Consider the following 22,910-nt stretch of genomic DNA (forward strand, 5'->3'; position numbering starts at 1 on the left):
AAAATACTAATCTTTAATCAAAGTCTGGAAAGTTACTTCCGGTCTGGAATGGCGTTCCTTCCCTGATGACGTAGGTTTGACAGCTTGGGTTGGGAAACGCTTAACCACTCCCCTCAAACCGTTAGTCTGCTATGAGCGAGAGATGGAGAGGAGGAGCGCTGGAGTAAAACCCTGCCCTCTGTTCAATATTCCCTTTCACTGGGAAATACGTCACAACACTGGAGAAAAGTCGTTTGCAACTTCCGGTTCACGCGGACTTTAAAACTGAAATAAGACTTTAAAATTAAACTAAAACCACCAGTAGGGGGCAGCAAGTCACTGTCTTTGTTCCCGAATTTTATTTTATTTATTTATCCTTTATTTTACCAGGATAGTCCCATTGAGATATAAAATCTCTTCTTCCAGGGAGTCCTGGCCAAAATGGCAGCACAGAAAGTTTCACATAAACAACATACAAACATAAAACTCAGAATCTTTAATAAAATTTTGTCCAACACTCAAAATAACAACACAAGCTACTTAACCAAACATACACACGTTTCCCTTAAATTGGTCAATAAGAGATTTTTAAAAACTTTTAAAGAGGGGAGTGCTTCTATCATTATTATACTCTGCAGCTCATTCCATAACCAGGGAGCATAGGAAGAGAAGGCAGTTTTACCAAGCTCTGAACGTACTCTAGGAACCTTTAAAAGCAATTTAGCACTAGATCTAGTGCTATAAGTACAGGTGTAATACGATAAAAGACGACAGATATAAATTGGTAGTTTTCCTAACAATGCCTTAGCAATAAACATCAACATGTGTATTTTTCTCCTTTGAAACAAAGAAGTCCAACCCACCAATTCGTACAAGGTACAATGATGAGTGCGTGAAGAGGCACTCGTCACAAAGCGCAAGGCAGCATGGTATACACAATCTAGCTTTTTTAGAGAAGATGAACTTGCATGCATATAAATCACATCACCGTAATCTAATACGGAGAGGAAACAACTTTGAATAATTCTCTTTCTTGCTTCAAAAGGAAAACATTTCTTTAAACGAAAGAGGAAACCCAGTTTTGGTCTAAGCTTTTTCAAGAGATTTTCAATATGTACATTAAAACCTAATTTTTCATCTAGCCATATGCCTAAGTATTTATAACAATTTACTCTTTCTATACAGTCCCCTTCTAAAGTTAAAATCGGGCAATCTGTTTTAATGGAACCACGGGTGAAAAGCATATAATTTGTTTTTTGTGTGTTTAAAACCAATTTCAAATTTGACAATGACAGTTGCAAAGACCGAAAAGAATCTTGCAGAAACTCTATGGCTTGGTTCAAAGAATGTGCTACTGTGTAAATGATTGTGTCATCAGCATATAGATGAATTCTAGCTGGGGTTATCCCACAACCTATGTCATTGATATAAATAGAAAATAAAATTGGTGCTAAAACAGAACCCTGTGGGACACCTTTTTTAATTGTTTGTTCTGCTGATATAAAATTTTCAACTGAATGAATCAGCAGTTTAAACTAATCGACTGAATGATTCAGTGACAAAGCAAGCGACTGTCTTCATGAATGGGTCATTGAATCATTGACTCACTAGACTCGTTTGAAAACAGATTCATTCATAAACAAAACACGTTCGCTCAGAGATAAGCAAATGTTCAGCTGTGATTTTCTTTTGAACTATTTTCGTTGACGAAATTGAGCAAAATCTGACAATACTGCTCCTAAAATTTAAGTCCCTTAATATATCACTGCACAATCAATCTCTTATTTACATCGTGTCTGTACTTTGTTATAATGAGAGAATTCGCGAGCTTTCATAACTCTGAACAAACTCCAGCGTTTTGAGCGGTGAGTGGATTTGAACTTAAACGTCTGATTGGCCATTGCAGGGCTGCCAACTTTTGAGTTTAGCTTGGAGTGAGATTTTTTTTTTTTTTTTTAAATAGAATTTTATGTAGTTTAGTGACAATATGTTACAATGTTTACATTGTACAATGACTGGTAGGATACAGTTTTTATTATTGCTTGACAAAAATTTCAAGATTTAATTTCCATTCTTGTGATTTGATTCTGATTTTGATTCAATATTGACTAATTTGTATACATGTTTATTTTAAATTTTATTTAAAAAAATAATCTCACCTAATGCTGTAAACATAGAGGGCATTAAATATAATGCAGTTTTTGTTATAATAACAATTATTTAATGACATAAGTAAAAATATAATAAATATGTAATATAGTGCTCAGCAAAATTTCCTCTCTAGCTATTTTCTCTATTCAGTTAACATGCTATGGTCATTAAATGGCTTTCCTGAGGTAAATGTAACGTTATGTGACATAATTGTTCTCCTGCTGTTATATTGACCTCTTTCCGTGGTTGAAAAACACTAATTGGTCGATATTATGTATACGTTCGGTAAGTTGTACTGCATCTTTAAATAAGAAAGTAACAGATGATCGGTTCACGTGCACTTGAACTGAGGCGCTCAGCGATCTGTCACGTCACATTTACAAGCACCAAACGTATTTTTGTCTGAATTTTGTAATAAAATTGACGGAATCTAAGAGCTGAGAATTAGTTTAATATTAAAGTACCTCTTTGCTCCGCAATTTTTCTGTGCGTGAGAAAATGGATGTGTGGCGTGAGAGCGTGGGAAAAGTGTCAATTGCGTGAGTCTCACGCTCAATGCGTGAGAGTTGGCAGCCCTGCCATTGTGTCTCAAGAAATCAACAGATAAGTCTGTGATTGCCTGCAAAAACCACAATCTCTCTCCACGCTCTCCAGTGCAAACAAATACGCACTGGTGCTGTTTGGCCATGCTGTTATTATGGTGCGTTCTATTATTGTCAACGAACCGACTCGGACCTCGGATATGACGTCACTTCCACACTTCAAGCGTTCTGGTATGTTTTGCGCGTCCGAGTCGGAGAAAAACATGGACGCCACCCGGAAAGCTGTTGCTATGGTAGCACTGGCTGAGTACCAGGCGCTCCAAAATAAGTATGTGCTTACAGTTTACCTTCTGTTAGCAACGCTAGCCACGTTAGTAACACCCGTTTGAAACAAGGCTTCATTCAATATTGCACTCACAACAAGACCGATTTCCTTACCCACAGGCAGTGATACGGACACAGTAAGGTATTGCAGTAATACGACGAGTGATTAAAATTTAAACAACGTCATTTAAACAACCAAAGCGGTACAAAAACAATGAAAACAAGTAACACAGGGCGCAGCCATCTTGGATTCCGTATCGGAATTCTTGCTCGGGGTCCTCACGGTTGTCCAAACTTCCGAGCGGCAAAATCCGAGGAAAGGGGGCGTGTTGGTGCATGTTGCTAGGCAACGTCTGTCTTCCGAGTCGGAACCCCGACACGGATAAATAATAGAACGCAGCATTAGTTTCAACTGAGGGTGCACCCATAGAACCTGATCGGGTCAGTCGCACTGGTGCTCCTAAATACTTTTTCACTGTCGCACCCAGTCATTTTTTTTTTTTTTTTTTAATGGTCGCACTGTAGAGCCCTGGGATGTCACCACAGTGCAGTTATCCAGCACTGACACTCACCCAGAGCCACACTTTCCAAAATGAGCCCATTTCGACTTTCGGCTGCCCCACTCCAATTAATGAGTCTCGCCAGCGAAGTGTTCATTGCTCTTTTCAGGACCCGCCCCACAGTGTCTTTAAGAGTCATGCCTCCGACCATTCCAAGGAGAACAGTCTGAAACAAAGACATGTAACTCCTTAGTTATTTAAGGAATATAGCATGAGTGAGAGTGGGGACTTTTAGGAATGATCTGATTAATGCGTAATTTAACTCACCAAATTCTTCTTCTCCTCTGGATTCTTTAACGTCTCCTCCAAACATTGTAGCTTCTCAATAGTTGAAAGTGGGAGCCCAAAATGTGTTGGGTCTGGCATGAAGTCTGGAGCTGCTGGAGATCTGTAGGAGCTGCATCAGGATGAGCAACTGCTGCTCTCTGATAGAGTCAAGCTGGATGAGGATCTCCTTGGCAATTGCTGTAAGACACAAGAAAAAGCAGGCATAGCAGATTAGTAGCAAAACATTGTACGTAGATATGTCAGAGTAAACCGAGAGAGATCACTTTGTAGAACTCCTACCTGTGGGCACAGCCTCCCGAGAAGACCTGTTTTGTGTGCCATGTATGGGTGGGGTGTGTTAAAAGAAAAGAAAGAAAAAGATTTGTTAATCTCATCACACATATACCAAATAGGGCTGGGCAAAAAAAAAAATGGATTTTTCGATTAATCGACAATTAAAAGTCGATTAAATATCGATTCTCAAAAGCCACGAATCGATTTCTGTATTTATTTCAGAATAATTTTAAATTAATTTGTATCTCTCTCTCTCTCTCTCTCTCTCTCCCTCTCTCCCTCTCTCTCTCTCTCTCTCTCTCTCTCTCTCTCCCTCTCTCTCTCTCTCTCTCTCTCTCTCTCCCTCTCTCTCTCTCTCGCACACGAAGAGGATTTATGCTCATTAGTTGGTAACTCAACCTCACAGTGAAAGCCCTGCACAATTAATTCCATATTGCAACTTATTTATTGTTTGCTGAATAATTGCTTAATAATTACTATTGTTGAATTTTTATTGAAAAAAAAAGCACATCTTTAATAATATTATAAATTAACCCCCCAACGACGATATCATCGTCCATCGCGATGTTTTACTGTAAACATTGTCAACTGCCAGTTTAGGGGACATCGCCCAACCCTATCTGCACAGTGGTGAAGAAGCTCTCTGTGCATGATGTTCTTCATCAGATCATTGATCGAGACGCTAGTGAGGAGGAGGCGATGCAGGATGAATCTCAGAAGAAAAACTCATAGGAAGGGATGAAGACCAGGACAAAGTTACATCTTTCGACCGCAATGTAACCGTAACATCATCATCAGAAGACTGCTGCTCATCAGTTGTTTCAAGGTCTGTTGCTCAGTGGTGCCTTCTTCTTCTGATTCATCCTGCATCGCCTCCTCCTCGCTAGTGTCTCGATCAATGATCTGATGAAGAACATCATGCACAGAGAGCTTCTTCGCCATTGTGCAGCTACAAAATAAATGCCAAGCAAGGCACTGTGAGGCATTTATATGTGTCTGTGCTATAACATCTATATTTGTACATTTTAGTCTCAAAACAATGTCGTAATATTTTGTCTGAAAACTGTGATAAAACAAAGAACATGAAAGAAAGATTATTTAGAAACATGGTCACTGCGGACTAAATCCAGTTCACACATATGTGTGTGTGTGTGTGTGTGTGTGTGTGTGTGTCTGTGTGTGTGTGTGGTAATGTCAGATGGATGAATGGATATTAGATGCAGTTCAGGGCAGGATCAAATTTATCTCTGTGAAAAAGAATGTGTGTAATGCTCAAAATAGTTTGTGTGTTTTAATGTGTGTGTGTGTGGGTAGCGTGTGCATGCATGTATCCACACATGCACAGGTCCAAGGGATTGATGTTTGCACGAGACCGCTGTGTCCGCACCGAAGTTGAGTCTTAACTAGAAAGGTTGTTCTACGAAATGGTGAAAGCATACTCTTCCTGGAGTTTAGTCTAGAACCCAAGCACTTTATGCGGTCGAGAGCAACATCTCGATGCCGAACCACCCTTTCCTGAGACTGAGATATATATATATATATATATACAGATTAGAAAAAACACTTGCAAATCTTATTGCTACATTAGTCAGTGTCCAGTCTGTCCATTTCCTTTAGAGCAATCCAGCACAGGTGCACTAATGCTGATGCTAGAAGCCCGGGGTTGAGTATCTGATTGTAGATGAGTATGATTTTACATCCTGTAGGATCTTTATCACTTGAAACACAAAGCTGATTATATTGTGTGTGAGTGTGTGTGTGTGTGTGTGTGTGTTTGAGAGATATTCAGACCCTTAATTCAAAGTGACTTTATCAAACATTTCTCTGCAGGACTTGATGGTACACTTTAGATTCTACTATATTCTACTAGCTATAAATGATTTTGCAACCACATGTAAACTAACTCATTGTAAACTCATTAGAGGAATGATCTAATGTAAACATGTAAACTCATTAGAGGATTAGTAGGCTGTTAGGTTAGAGTTCGGGTTAGTAGAGTGTCTAAAGTGCACTATCGAAATAAAGTGTTATCAATAATTCTTTTAAAGTGACGCGTGTAGCCAGGTATGGTGTCCCATACTCAGAATTTGTTCTCTGCATTTCACTCATCCAAGTGCACGCACACAGCAGAGAGTGCTGAACACACACACACCGTGAACACACACCCGATTGGGGGTCAGTGCCTTGATCAAGGGCAGCTCAGTTGTGGGTGTTGAGGGAGGAAGAGAGCCTGTTCATTCACTCCCCCCACCGACATGCAGGTACTGAGACTCGAACCCACGACCTTCAGTTTAACCCACAAGTCCGACTCTCTAATCATTAAGCTGCAACTGCTACTGCTTTTCATGTGTTTTTTTTTTTTTCTGTAATTGGTTTTGTGTTCTTTTCTTTTTGCTGTTTTTATTCCTCTATTGTCCATTCTGGAGCTGATGGGTTAGGGTTGATTTTCTGTCTCCTCCTCCATGTGTTTGTGTCTATATACAGCCCTCCTTCATCCGTCTGTCATCTCAGAACAGAAGAAGTGTGCCGAGTCAGACGTGACCCTCCTCTCGGTCTGTGTGTTGCTCTGGTGGAGAGTGTCGGGACCCGAGTGTGTTTTCATGCAGTGGCTGCTGGTTTGATGCACGATGCCTCCCGCACAGCGTCAGCCGGCAGGAAGAGGGCGGATCAGGACACATCTTCATCTGCTGCTCTTCTTCCTCAGTGTGCTACAAACACAGGGATACATTCAGATCCCTCCGGATTGTAAGTACCTTCCCATCTGGACTTTAAACCTTATTTAGAAAGGCTCTTACAAAATGTGCGGTTACTTTGTTGTACTTTTAGCAGTTATTCCTCTAATAGCGAAAAGGGTGCAGCTTCACACTTCTTGATACTAAATTATGTATTTGGTGGTATCTTGATAAATACTTTTTTATCAAACTTATATTTTTTAACGATTTGGTCAAAAAACCTAATTTACTAACCGTGTCAAAAAATATCATTCACTAGTAACTGTGCATACTGTATGAACAAATTTGTGTGTGAAATCTGCATATGAACATTTTAAGCCTGGGACACACCAAGCCGACTTGAACTAGCGGTGACAAAAACCAGCTGCGTCTGGACCAAAAAGCTGCGCTTAAACACAAAGCACAGACTACAGCCGACTGCAAACTAGCATGTGCACTCTTTCTAGTCTGCGTGTAGGAAATAACTGCCTATATCAGCAGGTGTCAATAGTCTATATTCGTCGAGATGTATGCAGATATACAAAAAGTAAACAAAGCAGCGCTTGCTTACCATTTTGAATATCAGTTGTTGATAACTTTCTTCATTCTAATCAAGCTCGTGTTGTTATGAAAATATTCACGTTTTGGAAAGCTCAGGTAGGATAACATAACATTAGATTAGACTTCTGTCAGTGCCGTTTTGACTTACTTGCTCTTTTTCATCACTTTCGCTTTCATTCTATTGCACTGACTAGTTGACTAAACTGAACATCCAATCAGAGTTCCCACTCTCACCAACGGCCCCCGATGCCGATCCATAATGATGAATAGGGGAAACTGCCACCAACGTGAGCCCAACGAGAGCCAACGTGTGGAACACACCGCAAAAACTAGTCCGACAGATGCTTGCCGATGGCCCGACCTTGGCTGATGGCTGACCATCGGCTTGGTGTGTCCCGGCCTTAAACGAAATCATGATTCATCAAGAACTTTCATACTAAAATGTGTTGTAAAATTACAACAAAATGTGGGAATGACTGAAACCACACATACCCCTTTTCCACCAAGGCAGTGCTGGTGCTGGTTAGGAGCCGGTGCCTACTCGCGAACCAGTTCTTTGTGTTTCGACAGCCGCTCTCTAGTCAGTGGAAAAACAAACAGGTTCTGAGAAGGTTCGCAAGTTGAACCAACTTTGAACCAGCACCAGTTCCGAACCAGTTCTTTTTTGGTGGAAAAGGGGTAACATATGCAAAAACACACTCTGGGTGGCCTTATAGATGTGTAAAATTATAACATGTGCAAACTTAAAGACGAAAGAGAGCAGGATCCAATTGCAGGTGATTTATTAGAAATAAAGTCAAGTCAAGTCAAGTGTATTTGTATAGCGCTTTTCACAATACAGATTGTATCAAAACAGCTTCACAGTATTAAATTAAAATATTACAACAAGGTTTGTTTCTAGTGGAATTTATTGATTGATAAAATAAAATTAAATATCCCCAAAATAAAGAGAAAAGTAAAACAATACCAAGTATCTTGGAATATAAAGAAGAAAACTAAGCACACTTATGATACATCCAACAACTGACAAGACCTGAGAAAGAATACTGAAAACATGAGGTCTAACAAGAAACAGATGATGTAAACAATCAGGAGATAAACAAGGGGAACATGAAACTGAAAAAGATGAAATCCAAAAACACAGAATTTATTGCAGTGGATTATAATGTTAACAAAAAAAAGTTGTGTTTTACTAACTTGCATCCAGACATTTTTAAGAATGTAACTGTCAAGAGCTGATAGTCTGGGGGAGATATATACAGTAAAGTGAAATGCAAGGCAGAACTCAAGAGCTGGAGTTGGGATCATCTATGAACCAATTCAAAATAAGAGCTTAGCGGAAATTTTAAAAAGTTCAAAGCAATCTAAAAGAGGGGGCATCTAAATCCACCAAGTCTGCCTGGAAAAAAAAGGTATTTATCTTTTTTCACCATTTCAAGGAAATGACATATTACTCAACCTACACTAGAGGTCAGTCTCGAGAGTCTGATATCTCTTTAGACTATTTAGCAGAGGGGCGATTTCTGCCAATTTCTGCCAATTGTGGGTTTTGCAACTTAAGAGGGCCTGTTGCAAAGTGCTCAGGCCTCTGAGGGCAGGCCCTTCCAGAGAGAAATGTATCACAACCAATTATATGGTGCACGTTTCTCCTTGATGCCCTCAGGGGACCGTTCTGACAACCCTGCCACCCTTGGGGGTGCAGAGGTTTGAGTTCAGGTCTTAGTGTACGCCCAGGGACGTTGCGGCACTGGGAGGCTCGTATCCTCTGATAAGGTTACTAGAGGAGCCAGTTTGGTTGTTCCCTGCCAGTTATCTGTTTCAGGGCGCCGAGTTGTCTACTCGCAATACACCAGACGCCTGTCTCGAGATACTGGTTCCATTAGAATCTTGCAACGTAGGAACTTATGGCAAATGTGTCAGTGGGTCCTGCAGATTGTAGAGAGAGGCTAAGGAATTCAGTAACATTTCTCTTCCACCTTGGTTTAACAGGGTCCTTCCCACAGGGGTCGGCCCTGAGTAGGCTCTGGTAATGGATCAAGAAGAGAGTGTTGTGCCTCAAGTCCCTTAAGGTTACGTGCAGACGCCTTCATACCCTTTCATCCTCATCTCTTGCTCGAAGCCTGCAAAGGAGAAAACGAATCTGAGGACCATTATTCTTTCTAAGAGGGCTTTGAGAGCCCTCAGGGAATCAATATGTCAACTCTGCCACCTACGGCGCTTCAGGGCACATCGGTTTCCAGCGAACGTAAATGTCAGTGTCCGCCCGATTAAGGGTTCACCTTACCCAAGGAGGCCTGTAGAAAAAAATTGTTTGGTTGCTCCCTGCTCTTCCTTCACTTCAGGGCACTGAACCCAGTATTCAGAATACACCGAAGGGGGTTGTGCCCAATTATAGATTTACTGAATCGTTCTCCAAGGAGATTCAAAATGTTGACGATCCCTTTTATCTTGAGTCAAATCAAATCCAAGGATTGGTTTGTCACAATCGATTTAAATGACGCATACTTTTATATCTCCATCCTTCTCAACATAGGAAAATCTTGAGATTTGCTTTCGGCGCGAAGCGTTTCAGTATCTGTTTTTTCTGTTTGGCCTAGCATTATCCCCTCGCACTTTTACAAAGTGCATGGATGCAGGTCTGGCTCTTCTCAGACTCCAGGGCATCCGTGTACACCATTACATCGAAGACTGGCTGATATTATCTCAGTCTCAGGAAAGGGTGGTTCGGCATCGAAATGTTGTTCTCGACCGCATAAAGTGCTTGGGTTCTAGACTAAACTCCAGGAAGAGTATGCTTTCACCATTTCGAAGAACAACCTTTCTAGTTAAGACTCAACTTTGGAGCGGGCACAGCGGTCTCGTGCTCGTATCGAGTCTGTCCTGGCAGCAGTTACCAGGTTTGTGCTAGGCCAAGCCATCACTGTAATACCTTTTGGCCTGCTGTACATAATATTCCTGCAGTGGTGGCTCAGGACCAGGGGTTCCGTATGATCAAGGTTACGCGCAGATATCTTCGTACCCTTGTCATATGGTTGAAACAGTGGTTCCTGTCTCAGGGGAGTAGACATCCTGTTGAGGCAGGGGCTGAGGCCCAGGTAATGGCGACTCCATCACAAGATGGTGGAGTTAATTTGGAGTTGCAAGAGACGACCCACTGCCCGCTCTGGTTCTCCCTCACTCATCCAACTCCTCTGGGACTGGATGCCATGTGCAGACATGGCTGAGGCTACATCTGTACGATTTCCCTTGATCTCTCTGCTCCGAGGAGTTCTAGAGAGAGTTCGCCAGGACAGGATCAGCCTACTCCTTGTAGCCCCGTTCTGGCCGGCACGAGTGTGGAAACGATGGGTCTGGCCCCTGAGGTGGATTAGCTCCAGAATACTGGTCTATCAGCCAAGGTTATTGAGACCATCCTCAACACTAGATCTCCCTCCACAAGGAAACTATATACCTTAAAGTGGAGGGTCTTCACTTCAGTGCAAGAGTTCCTTCAGGACAGCTTTCTGCCGGTCCTTCCCCATCCGCTCGTGGAGGCTATTCCTGCCTCCCAAAATAAAGAAATACAAACATGTAAATATAAAATGGCAAGCACAAAAAGGAGCCAGATATTTAAAAAAAGATTAAACCACAAAGGAAAATCCACAAACAATGACACAAGCATTATTCCTCGGCAGCGAGATTACAACATATAAACGCCAAATGAAGAAACAGTGAAATTTGACAACTAAAATAAAAAGACACAGGTGCAACAGATGACCTCATTACGGCAGAAAACTAACGAAATACAGGTGTCAAAACATAAAACAACAATGCCAGAAACAGCTTTTCTTGAAACCAGGATACCAAAACAACTCGTTTTGTACTCCTTCCTCTTTCTTATGTATAATAGAAATGTTTCCACCAATTGTGTTGAGCTGCCAAAAAGTCGCAACGAATCATGATAAAAATTTGTCCAGTTATTTCCATGGTTTGTCTTATGTTCTGCTGAACTCATTCTGTCTAAAGAGATCAAAAATGCCTGATCCCTTCTGTCTTAAATGTGTGTAAGCTGAACGGAGTAGTCTCAGACACATGGACTGAATCATTTGAGCTTTTGATTTTACATGAATCTGTTTCTCTGTAGGATGCTGTCTCACATCGATAGAAATGCCTCACAGTCTGAGTGCTTGTGCATGACTCTCTCTAACCCTGTTCTTGCTCTCTCTCTCTGCATCCCCTGCTTCCTTCTGTGGCTCTCTTAGACACATATAGCAACCGTAAGTACATCGACTTCCTCTGTATGCATACTACTTTATTTCTGACTCTGTGTCTCTGTGTATAACTGCTGAGTCTTTACATTCTAACTTCTACGAACTGATTTTTCCTGTGCTATGAGACAATATGTTATTTTGTGTAATCAAACTAACGAACAAGTGATCACCATTTTTTATTCAAAAGTTTTTAAGTGTTATAGAAACAATGGACACAATGAGAAAATACCAGTTGTACAATATTTCAGGAGCATTTATTGTCAGAAGTAACAGTTGCTCTCACACCCATCTGGTGTGAACTAAACCTTTACTCAAAACATTGATATGCTTTCTGTAACAACAACGATTCTCCCCAGTCAAAGAAGCTCCAACGATCACCACTCAGCCCAAGTCTCACACCGCTTTCTCTTTGGATGACGTCAATCTGGCCTGTGAGGCGACTGGAAACCCGACGCCCAGGTGAGCGTAAACTGGCTTAGAAACATCTAAACCACTGCTTCATCAGCACTTTCTCATCAGATTATTCAGATCATCAAATCATTAGCAGAACTGAAATACTGTGGATCAGGGCCGTGCACAGACCTTTTGAGGGGCATGTGCTGAAACTGAAAAAGGGCACCCCCCTCCCTTTTTTATATCAAAATTATTTAGTAAGCCTACATAAAAGGAAGAAATAGTCACGTCTTCATGACAAATTCAATTACACAAAATAATAGTCTCAAAAGCTTTAGATTTATTTACGATTAATAACAACCATAATAATAATATAGATAAACCGGGTTTTAAGGGCCTCTTAACCTAAATACAACAGCAACCTTCTGTTGCTCTTGCTTACTCCCTCTTTTTTAAATTGCATTTATAGAAATATATGTCAAAAATACTTGACTCATACAGAAACATGTTAACCAAATAATACAAATTAGCTTACAAAACCAAACAGAATAGCTAATAAATTCTGTTTATTTTAATGAACTTTATGCACTTTTTTATGAACTTTGCAGAGAAATATATATATATTTATATAAATAGAGATTGAGAGCCATCTGAAAATTTCTTCTAGAATGATCATTTTTATCAAGCTCGTATATTTAAGTTCAGTAATTTACAATTAATAGCTAATTTTCATTGCCATTTAAGTGAAATTACTTAACTTAAATATATGAGCTTGATAAAAATGATCATTCTAGAAGAAATTTTCAGATGGCACTTAGAGGCTTTTGCATCTGAACTCTTCATATTCTCTTTTTTAGCTATTCTGTTTGGTTTTATAAGCTAATTTGTATTATTTGGTTACCATGATTATGTATGACATTGAGAAGAGGGGAAGGTAGAGCAATGAGTCAAGTATTTTTGACAAACTATTTTGAAATATAATTTGAGTAATTATGTCCAAATCAATTCCAGATTATAATAAACTATAGCCATACCTTTACTATATCCAACATGTATCCGCCTACCTGGCAAAAATTTGATACTGTGCTGTGGAGGACAAGGGATGTTGGTCTCTTGAAGGTCTCTTATTCACTAAAAATATTTCACAATATTGCTGTTTTTGCTGTATTTGGGATCAAATAAATGAAGCCTTGGAATGAATTACATCATGAATTACATTCTGCATGATACAATATAAAGATTTCACAGTGATCTTCTCTAATGTTTTTTGTTTTTTTTTTAGTTACTACTACAACATTACTGTAGTAAAACCATGTTTTACTACATTTTATACATGTGAGGATGAGCGGAGAGTACAGAATAATATAGATTAAAAATTAGCTAGATAGCGAATACATGCATATTAACAGCCTTGAATTAACCATAATTGAATATTATTACCATAACATGATTAGCCTAAATGTTAATAAATTAAGTGTATCAACAATCATAAATCAAAGAAGAAATTTCTTAGAAATATGTTACCTAGGTGACAAGGATCGCTTTGTGTAAGTTCCAGTACGAAACAGCGCGGGGGCGCACCTGTTATGATTTTCCGATGGTAAAAACAAATTATATGTTGTTGTATTACTTATCAATATATAGTTTTTGATCAGCTAATGTGTGCAAATGTGCATTTTTTTGTCCGTCATTAAAACGGCGCAGGCGGTATCACATTACATTTTCATCAACAGGTTACAAACTAGTTTGTTTTTCCTGTTGTAAAATACATTTGGCAAAAATCGCATTTTATAAAAGATGAAATACTACTGTATGCACAGGATATTTAGGTTATTTGCGTTAGGCTATGTATTGGCTATGACTATGGCAAATGCTAGCCTAGACCTCTCTCTCAGGCGACGTCCCACATGCCTCAGTCAGTGAGTCATCAAATAAATAAAATATGAGCCTTTATAGACATAGTGTTTAATAGTACTTATTCAAACAACAAGATATTTATTTACCCTTCGCAAAACTTCGTTTAGCTGCGGTCTACTGTGCGGCTGCTGTGGCACTTCCGTTGATTCCGTGAATATGAAGGAGGCGGAGTTATCAGCTTACTGACAGCTTGAGGATCGAATAAGATTTACACAAGCTCGGTTTAAGAACTTTCATTGGCTAAATATTTGTAAAACAGACAGACAGACGTAAAGGATGACCAATAGCATTGATTAAAAAAAAAAAAAACACCAAAAAAAGGGCACTTCGGAGTGTGAGGGCAAAAAGGGCATGTGCTCTGCACAGGTTGAGCCCTACCTGTGCACGTGCCTGCTGTGGATTAGCAAGACACCGCGTTTTGAATTGATGAAATTTATCAGATCAGAATATCATAAGTAAAGTGATTGATCTTCACTTTGAATAATTATTTGGGGATTTGTGTCCCTTTCTAACATCTCTCTAGTCATAATCTTTCTGTCATCAATGTATGCCCAGTTGTGGTTAGCTTTGGTTATATTTGTGTATGAGTTATTCTTGGTGTGAAATGATGGATCTCAAAATCATACAGTCACTGATGGACAGGTGGAGTGTCAGCAGCTGATCCTAAACCTGACACCAACAAATTATGAATCAAGCATAAGTAAACTTTTGAACGAGGTCATATGTGTAAATTCAGCTAGTATTTTGACATGTGACTATATGGAGACATCTGTTATAACTTATTCACGGCAGTAGATTTTGCATGCAAACTTTTGACCAGCACTGTATATATTCCTTTGTTTTTTATCTCTCCATCTGTCTATCTTTATTAGCTGTAGTTTTAAGATGGTCTTTCTGTTCTTGTCTCTGACGGACAGTTTCCGTTGGGTCAAAGATGGAAAGCAGTTTGGGGAGGTTCTGCTGGGGTCTGGAAGCCTGACAGCGGATCCAGATGAGGAGCTGAAGTCGTATCAGGGCTCGTACCGCTGCTATGTGGCGAACGAGCTGGGAACGGCCGTCTCAGACCTGGTGCACCTGATCACAGAGCGTGAGTAACTTAGTGCTCTTACTATTTGTTAATATCTCTGCGGTATGCTTTACTGTGCATTATATGCGACATTTCTGTATGCATAGGCTACCTGGTGACCTGCCCTCATTTCCCATGTGTCAGATGTGCAGCACGCTGCTTTCAGTCACTGATCGGGGTGTTTTAAAAGCATAAACCTAAAATTACATACACAAATGCAAGAACAACAAACTATATAACAATATAATATAACAACAAACATATTATACATACTAAGACTCAACATGTAAACAAGTCAACAGCATAGCTCAGAATGGATTGGCATGTGTGCGATCCACTGATTCAAACCTGTGTGTGTGGACAAATACAATGTCCGAACAAGCAATCCCTGCTTGAGTGTTGGAATGAACTGTGGCGATCACTGTTCTGTCAGGACCACTATCGTCAAAGATGATTGACAGTAAGCATACAGATTGTATATAGGCATTGGTATGGTTATAGTCTGGGCACAAACTCCCTGCCCATCCATGCAGCCTAGCATGGATAAGAGATAACTCCCTTAGAGTAAACAGAACAGAACCAACAGAAATGTATTGCAAATATCATTAATGTTCAATAATTTTATGTCAACATAATTGGAGATATATGAGTCTGATTCAAAGAGGAATATCAGAAGGCTAAGTCCTGACTGCGGACGAGAGCTGGGGATAGAGGAGGGTAATTAGCTCCTGATCAACATGATAAAGCTGCTAAATAATACCAAATGGACCTTATATAGGGATGCTGTGATAGGCGTCAAATTCCTATACTGTAGGTAGATGTGGATCAGCTGAGAGTCAGCTGATGCGAGCTTGAGTGATGTGACCTGCCAGAACTAACACTACACTTGATATCTATATAAATGGCTGGATTGCTCATGACGTCATAAAAAATGAAGCCACCGTGCCGTCATATTGGTATTCCCACACATTCTATTGAATTAATAGGAAATCATCTGTATTTAATGAGAAAACATTACCTCACGAGCCAAAGATTTTATATCTTAAGTCTCCCAGTACATTCTTACAACGCAAACGTCCTAAACATTTAAATGGTTATTTGTTTAAAGTCAGGATTTTCCGGGAACTTATTAAATGTGTGGAAAGATGATCCTGGCCCACATCTGGCACATGTGGAAAGATGATCCGGCCCACATCTGGCACATGTGGAATGATGATCCGGCCCACATCTGGCACATGTGGAATGACGGCCCTTGGGCGGCTCACTCCTGTTTGCCAGATCTTGGCCACAAGCAGGCCATAGCAATGCCACATGTCAGCCAAGAGCAAAGAAATAAACCATGGCTGGATTGTGCCAGATGTGGGCCAGATCATCTTTCCACAAGTGCCAGATGTGGGCCGGATCTGGGCCGTTACAATGTTGCTATGTGGGAAGGCATATATCATATATATAGCTTTTCCTGCCAGAAAAGACCATAAACATTATAGATAGCACAAGTGTACGTTGATTGGTCGAACGCATGCGAAACACCAGCACCCACCATTTTTAAAAAGCTGTGCAAACAAACAGTTTATAGCCTATATATTTACTCCACAAACATGGAAAACAGCGATAGATGGACTGACACCGAAGTTGCAGCCTTTACACTAAGGAGGCAATCCAACGCAACTTGGAAGGGACCAAGCGAATGATGTATTTCTGCTCCGCTAGCGACTCTGGGCATTAACCACACTGCAAAAGCTATCATCATTTTTTGTACACCGTTCACTTTCTTTTTTTCATTTGTTTTTTGCCCGAAGTGCAATGACGCTATACATTTCCTTTGTTTAATAACTTATTAAATAAGATTATTAAACTGATCTAATGAAGACAGAGAATGAAAGCGCTGTGTGCACAGGCTCATACATAAACTTTAGTCCTCGGGGGACCGAAGTGATGGCTACAGTTCCTATAACTACCCCGTACGAAAGCCCCTGTTTGCAACTCTAAGGTACTATAATGCACCTTTTTAGGGGTCGATAGGTACAAGGATGTCCCTATAAAGGCCCGATATACTCCACGTTGCTATGATCAGATAATTTTCTTATGCTTTATGAAAAAATGCTTGTTGTTTCTCAATTTTGTTGTGTGTTTATTTTGTTATTGAGAATGTTTAACAGTTTACCCCTAAGCAAAGAACCAAAAAAACTTTGCTGTGTTTATCGGGGCCTTCAAAGTTCTGCCCCAGACAAGCTGCTGTACCCCTAACAGTGCAAGATAAAGTTTAGCACCTTTTCTTTTTTCTGACAGTGTACAACACATCGTTTCAAAGCAGCTTTGAAAATCATGATGTTGATGTTCATAATATCTTAATATCTTCATGCCTTATTGTTGCATTTAGCAGATTAGAGCTGAGTGATCATTTTAATTGTTTAATTTTGTGACGATACAAGCAATCAAGCAGTTGAGATTTGCTATACACTGTACTGGGGCGTATTGTAACATACACTACCGGTCAAAAGTTTTAGATCGTAAGATTTTTTTATGTTTTTAAAAGAAGTCTCTTCTGCAAACCAAGGCTGCATTTATTTGATTAAAAAATACAAACAAAAAGTCATATTGTGAAATATTATTCTAATTTAAATCAGCTGTTTTCTATGTGAATATACAGTAAAGTGTAATTTATTCCTGTGATCAAAGCTGAATGTTCAGCATCATTACTCCAGTCTTCAGTGTCACATGATCCTTCAGAAATCACTCTAATATGATGATTTGATGATCAAGAAACATTTATGATTATTATCAGTGTTGAAAATATTTTTTACATTTTTATTTTATGATGCTATGATGAACAGAAAGTTCAAAAGAACAGCATTTATCTGAAATCTAAAGCTTTTGTAACAGTTCTCTTCCGTTCAAAGGTTTGGGGTCAGTAAGAATTTTAATTTTATTTTGAGGGGAAATAAATAAAATAAATCAATACTTTTATTCATCAAGGATGAGTTAAACAGATCAAAAGTTACAGTAAAGACATTTATAATGTTAGAAAATATTCTATTTTAAATAAATGCTGTTCTTTTGAACTTTCATCAAAGAATTTTGAAAAAAAAAAAGTATACAACTGTTTTCAACATTGATAATAATAATGAATGTTTTCATGAATGTTTTAGCTGAAAATTCAGCTTTCATCTGAGGAATAAATTACACTTTACTATATATTATAATAGAAAACAGTCATTTTGAGCAACGGACAATGTTAAGGCCAAATCACACTGCACCATCAGATGCTGATCAACGCCAACAGTCATCATATTATAGTACGTCACTTTCCAAGGCATTCAAAGACTCGACAAACACAAAATGAACATGGTCAATCGAAAACGAGAGTTGTTCAACACCGACAGGAGTAACACACTGATCTGACCTGTCAAGTGTCCGTCTGTGAAGTGTGAGTTGGCCTGGGCGACTATGAGGTCATACCTCTATCTTTGTGATGACATAAACATGACAGGGCCCTTCGGATCAATAGTGAGTTGAATACTGAACACTGAACATTGTATACATAGACACATTAAAGTGTTATTTCTATTTCACAGCCATTCCAACCCTGGCCAGAGAGAAGAAGCAGGAACGAAGAGTGTTTGAGGAGGGAGAAAGCACAGTCCTCCACTGTAACCCTCCAAATAGCTCTGTCGCTCCCATTATACACTGGATGGACAAGCGTAAATTTCCTAACGAGTCTAATTCTGCTTAACTAAATTACTCTGCATGACACTTTAATTGATGAACTGAATCCCATTTCTCTCTTTCTTTTTGTCAGAATTCCACCACATTCCTCTGAGTGAGCGGATGACCATAAGTCTGGACGGAAACCTGTACTTTGCCAACTTACTAGTCAGTGACAGTAGAGAAGACTTCATCTGCAATGCCTACTACACCACTGCCAGCGTCATCCTGCCTAAAGATCCCATCGCCATCACCGTCACAGCCTGTGTGTGAACCTTCTTCTGCCAGTGATTAGTACACATTACATATTTTATTCCTATAACAGAACCCAGAGATGTTTTACAAAGCAGAACAAAAAGAAGGGTACTGAAGCATGCCCAAAGAGCAAAAAAAAAAAAAAAAGCATTGAAAAAGCATCAAAAATAGCATTCCAGTGATAAATTGGGGCAAAATGTTATATATATATATATCGTAATCAGATGGTAGACCAATAGGTGGCGCTGTCACCAAATTAAAATGGCATTGTCAGGTGATGATTATAAGAGTACATATAAGGTATCATTCAGGTACAACCTCTTTATGAAATCTTTTTTATTAAATTTGTTGATGCATTACATGAGAACGACTTGATAGCTTTTCCCCAGCATGGTCTGAAAATGATTTGAGCCAATGTTGTGAAGATCTGATGAATACTGTAGGAGGAGTTCGGTAAAGTTCCCTTTCGAAAGCTACAATCGATGCTGCGCTGCTCAGCGCATTGGGAACGTCTTTAATCGTGACCAGCTGTGAATATTGTGTATAACACGTCAATGAAATTGACCCGGAGGCAATATAGCCTCGGTCGGTGACGTCATCACCGCACCCCCACGACACGAGGCTATAAGTAGATGAGCCACAGGTGCATCGTCAGGTCTTTTTGTCTTCAGACCATTACTGTGCATGTGTGAACGTCAAAACTCTCTCTCTCTACCTTTTATCTGCTACAGATCTTTGCTAGGAGTTAGTTTATTCAGGCAGTGTGCAGAAAATTTCTAATTTCTCAAGCCTTTTTCTCTCTCGTACATCAAAGAGTTTAAAAAGTAAAAAAAGAGGAGAAATGAGCCAACAAAACAATAAGTGTTGTGTTCCTCCACACTTACTGCTTTGTTTGTTTGGGAAAGAACTGCCCTTGCATTTGAGCATGGTGATTGCGAGCACAGTGGAATGTTCACAGTTAAAGTGCTTCGCGTTCGCTTTGCTTATTTCATTGGGGTAGCGCCCATAATGATTGTGGGGCTCGCGTGCGATCTGGCTGAGAAGCGAGAGACGGTGCGTCCTTATCGCTCGCTCTCTCTCCAGATCGCGATGTCCTTTTGCCTGACTACCGAAGCGTGCCTCGGCGCTTCTTCGGCTCGGGCAGAGGACATTGAATCTCGTGGGTTTGTCGCCTCCGAGCGTTTCTCCCGTGTTGATAAAAGGAGAACGCTCGTGGCGATCGCTCGTGCAGTGGCCGGATTATTCTGATCACAACAAAAAGAGTCCCATAAAACAGTCTATAAATAAAGACTGTAAATATTTATGTCTTGTGTCCTCGACATCGAGCCATTCTTCTATCGCGGGTGCGAGGGCACGCGATTATATGATAGTCTCAGTTTGGAGAGACGCTCGCGGGCTATCTCTCCCCTGGGATCACATTATCAGATGCATTTTCAGCGGTCAGGCTGGTAGTGCGTTGTACACCATGGCCGTGTTAAAGGCTTACCAGGTTGATCTTATGAAAGATTTAAACACAGCATATCATCCAGACCGTGTTTGCTTGTCTGATTGGGATGTGTTTATTGCTGAGAAACTGATTTATATATATATAATATTTTATATAATATAACTATATATATATATGTATGTATTATATATAATATAAAATTGTCTGACTGTTCTTCGGCCACATTTAATTCTGAGAAATTAAAGCTGCCTCCGAACATATCTCTCGTTATGATAAAGCATTTGAGAGGTTCTCGAGGTGGTGACTTGTGTGATGGTCGGATTACAGCTAGACTGCCCTCCTTGAGGATCTCCATGACGTTAACTCGTTCATGGGAAAACCTTATTCTTCGTGCATCTTTGTGCCCTTGACGTATTAGACTATCATGGGTGCGGGGTTGTGTGGTTTTACGATGATGGGCCAGTCTGAAGAGACATTTTCTTCTCTTCTTTTTGCTCATCGTCATTTTAGGAGGGTTTAAAGCAGAGTGTAACGAGTTGCGCTCTCCCTCGAAAAAAAAAAAAACTGGGGACCTGCTCGTTGCACTCAGCAGCTGCATAATAGACCTAAGACAAAATCCTGAGGGTTGTTTTGTCCCAGGTCTGTGGGGGTGTGCCCCAACGGGACGAGACATTTAAATCAAACAGCTCCTACCTGACACCCTCACGAAACCACTGTACTTCCTCGTCACCTCTGGTGATTCGGGGAGCAGCGGTTTCCAGCGAAATGTTAGATGTTCTGTTGCTTTTCTGCTGTCATCCAGGACACAGAACATCTAATATCCCCTCAAAAGGAAGTGTTAAGTTGATACCACTCTCAGAGAGTCTGGCAGCGTGGAAACTTCTGCCAGTTTTTTTTTCTACTTGGGTATTAAGTACAGTACAAATAGGATAGAATCCAATTTATTAATCGTCCTCCGCGTTTCAACGGCGTGGTATTCACTTCCGTGAGACCGGAACTGGCGCATGTACTGTCACAAGAGCTACAATCTCTGCTGAACAAAGAGGCCATAGAACATGTTCCTCTTTCAGAGAGAGAGTCAGGCTATTACAGCAGATACTTCCTGGTCCCCAAGAAGGATGGGGGGTTGCGTCCAATCTTCGATCTTTGAGGCTTAAACCGTACAGTTAAAGCACTCAAGTTCAAGATGTTAACTGTAAAGACGATCGTGTCGTAAATTCAACATCACGTTTGGTTCGTCATGATCGATCTGAGGGATGTATATTTTCATATAGAATATTGCCACAACACAGGAGGTTCCCAAGTTTGCTTTTGGGGGCAAAGCTTACCAATATTGGGTCCTTCCATTCGACCTAGCCATGTTATCTCTAGGGGGCTGAGGTCAACGCCAAGGGTGTACTCTCTCCCACCCTGAGGGTAACATGTTTGGGGTTAAATGGGATTCTGTCACCATCGGGCATAATTGTCTCCCGCTCGTGTCAGGACCAATTAACACCCTAAGCAACATCTAGCTAGGTCAGGACATTACATAGGTCTCATGGCAGCTGCGTCCACAATGATTCCTCTGGGCCTTTTGCGCATGAGACCATGTCAGTTGTGGCTCAAAATGGGGGATTTCAACTACAATCCCCAAGGGCAAATAAAGGCAAGAACCACTCGCTGAGTGCTTCGTGTCCTTTCTAAAATCCATGTTTATGGTGAGTCACGCGCTGAATGCTTCGTGCACTTTCTAAAATCCATGTTTATGGTAAGGGTTACGCGCTGCGGCTTCGTTCCCTTTCTATGTGGTTCAGACCCCGGTTCCTTGCTTTGGGTCCCACTTTAGGTGCGTCTTGCTGTCGCAGAATGCTAACGGCAGACGTCTCCCTGATGAGCTGGGGAGCGGTCTTAAGTGGTCGTCCAGCTCAAGGGGAATGGGAGGGTCATCAGCTCAATTGGCACATCAACTGCCTCAAGCTGATGACTGTATTTCTGGCCCTGAAATACTTTCTTCCTCAGTTGAGAGACAGTCATGTCCTAGTGCAGCACAGCGGCAGTCTCTTACATAAATTACCAGGGAGGTTTGTGCTCACGCAATCTGAATAGAATAGCGAGGCAGATCTTTCTCTGGGCCCAGGAAAAGTTCCTGTCACTCAGGGCAGTGTACATTTCAGGGCACCTGAATGATAGGGGAATGGAAACTCCACCCAGAAGTAGTCAAACAGATTTGGACCAGATTTTACGAAGTGGTGTTGGACCTCTTCGCCTCTTATCAGAAAGCGCAATGTCCCCTCTACTTCTCTCTGAATCACCCAGCCCCTGGGTCTGGATGCGATGGCACACACATGGCCCAGAATGTGCCTGTATGCGTTTCCTCCAGTTTCTCTGCTTCCAGGAGTTCTAGCCAGAGTTTGGTTCTCCGAGATATATCTCTCCTCAACGGCTCGCCATGGACGATTCCGGAGAGGAGGGACTTTCTGTTTCAGACGGAGGCCACGATATTCCATCC

General features: G+C 40.6%; 1 protein-coding gene across 2 annotated transcripts in view; it reads left to right on the forward strand.

Annotated features, from left to right (window-relative positions):
• The window catches only part of l1camb (L1 cell adhesion molecule, paralog b), a 91,725-nt gene that overhangs the window by 14,105 nt on the left and 54,710 nt on the right, over nt 1-22,910 (forward strand). The window contains exons 1-6 of one of the 2 annotated variants that reach the window (XM_081387655.1): nt 6,631-6,862; nt 11,631-11,645; nt 11,996-12,098; nt 14,867-15,036; nt 18,591-18,716; nt 18,815-18,985. In XM_081387655.1, coding sequence (XP_081243781.1) covers nt 6,745-6,862; nt 11,631-11,645; nt 11,996-12,098; nt 14,867-15,036; nt 18,591-18,716; nt 18,815-18,985 — 703 coding nt within the window. In that variant the 5' untranslated portion in view covers nt 6,631-6,744. Of the gene's footprint in view, nt 1-6,601; nt 6,863-11,630; nt 11,646-11,995; nt 12,099-14,866; nt 15,037-18,590; nt 18,717-18,814; nt 18,986-22,910 lie in introns of those variants that run through there. The other variant, XM_081387656.1, reaches the window with a different exon arrangement.

This window comes from Scardinius erythrophthalmus (genome assembly GCF_964197995.2).
Source record: "Scardinius erythrophthalmus genome assembly, chromosome: 15".
NCBI classification, from domain to species: Eukaryota; Metazoa; Chordata; class Actinopteri; order Cypriniformes; family Leuciscidae; genus Scardinius; species Scardinius erythrophthalmus.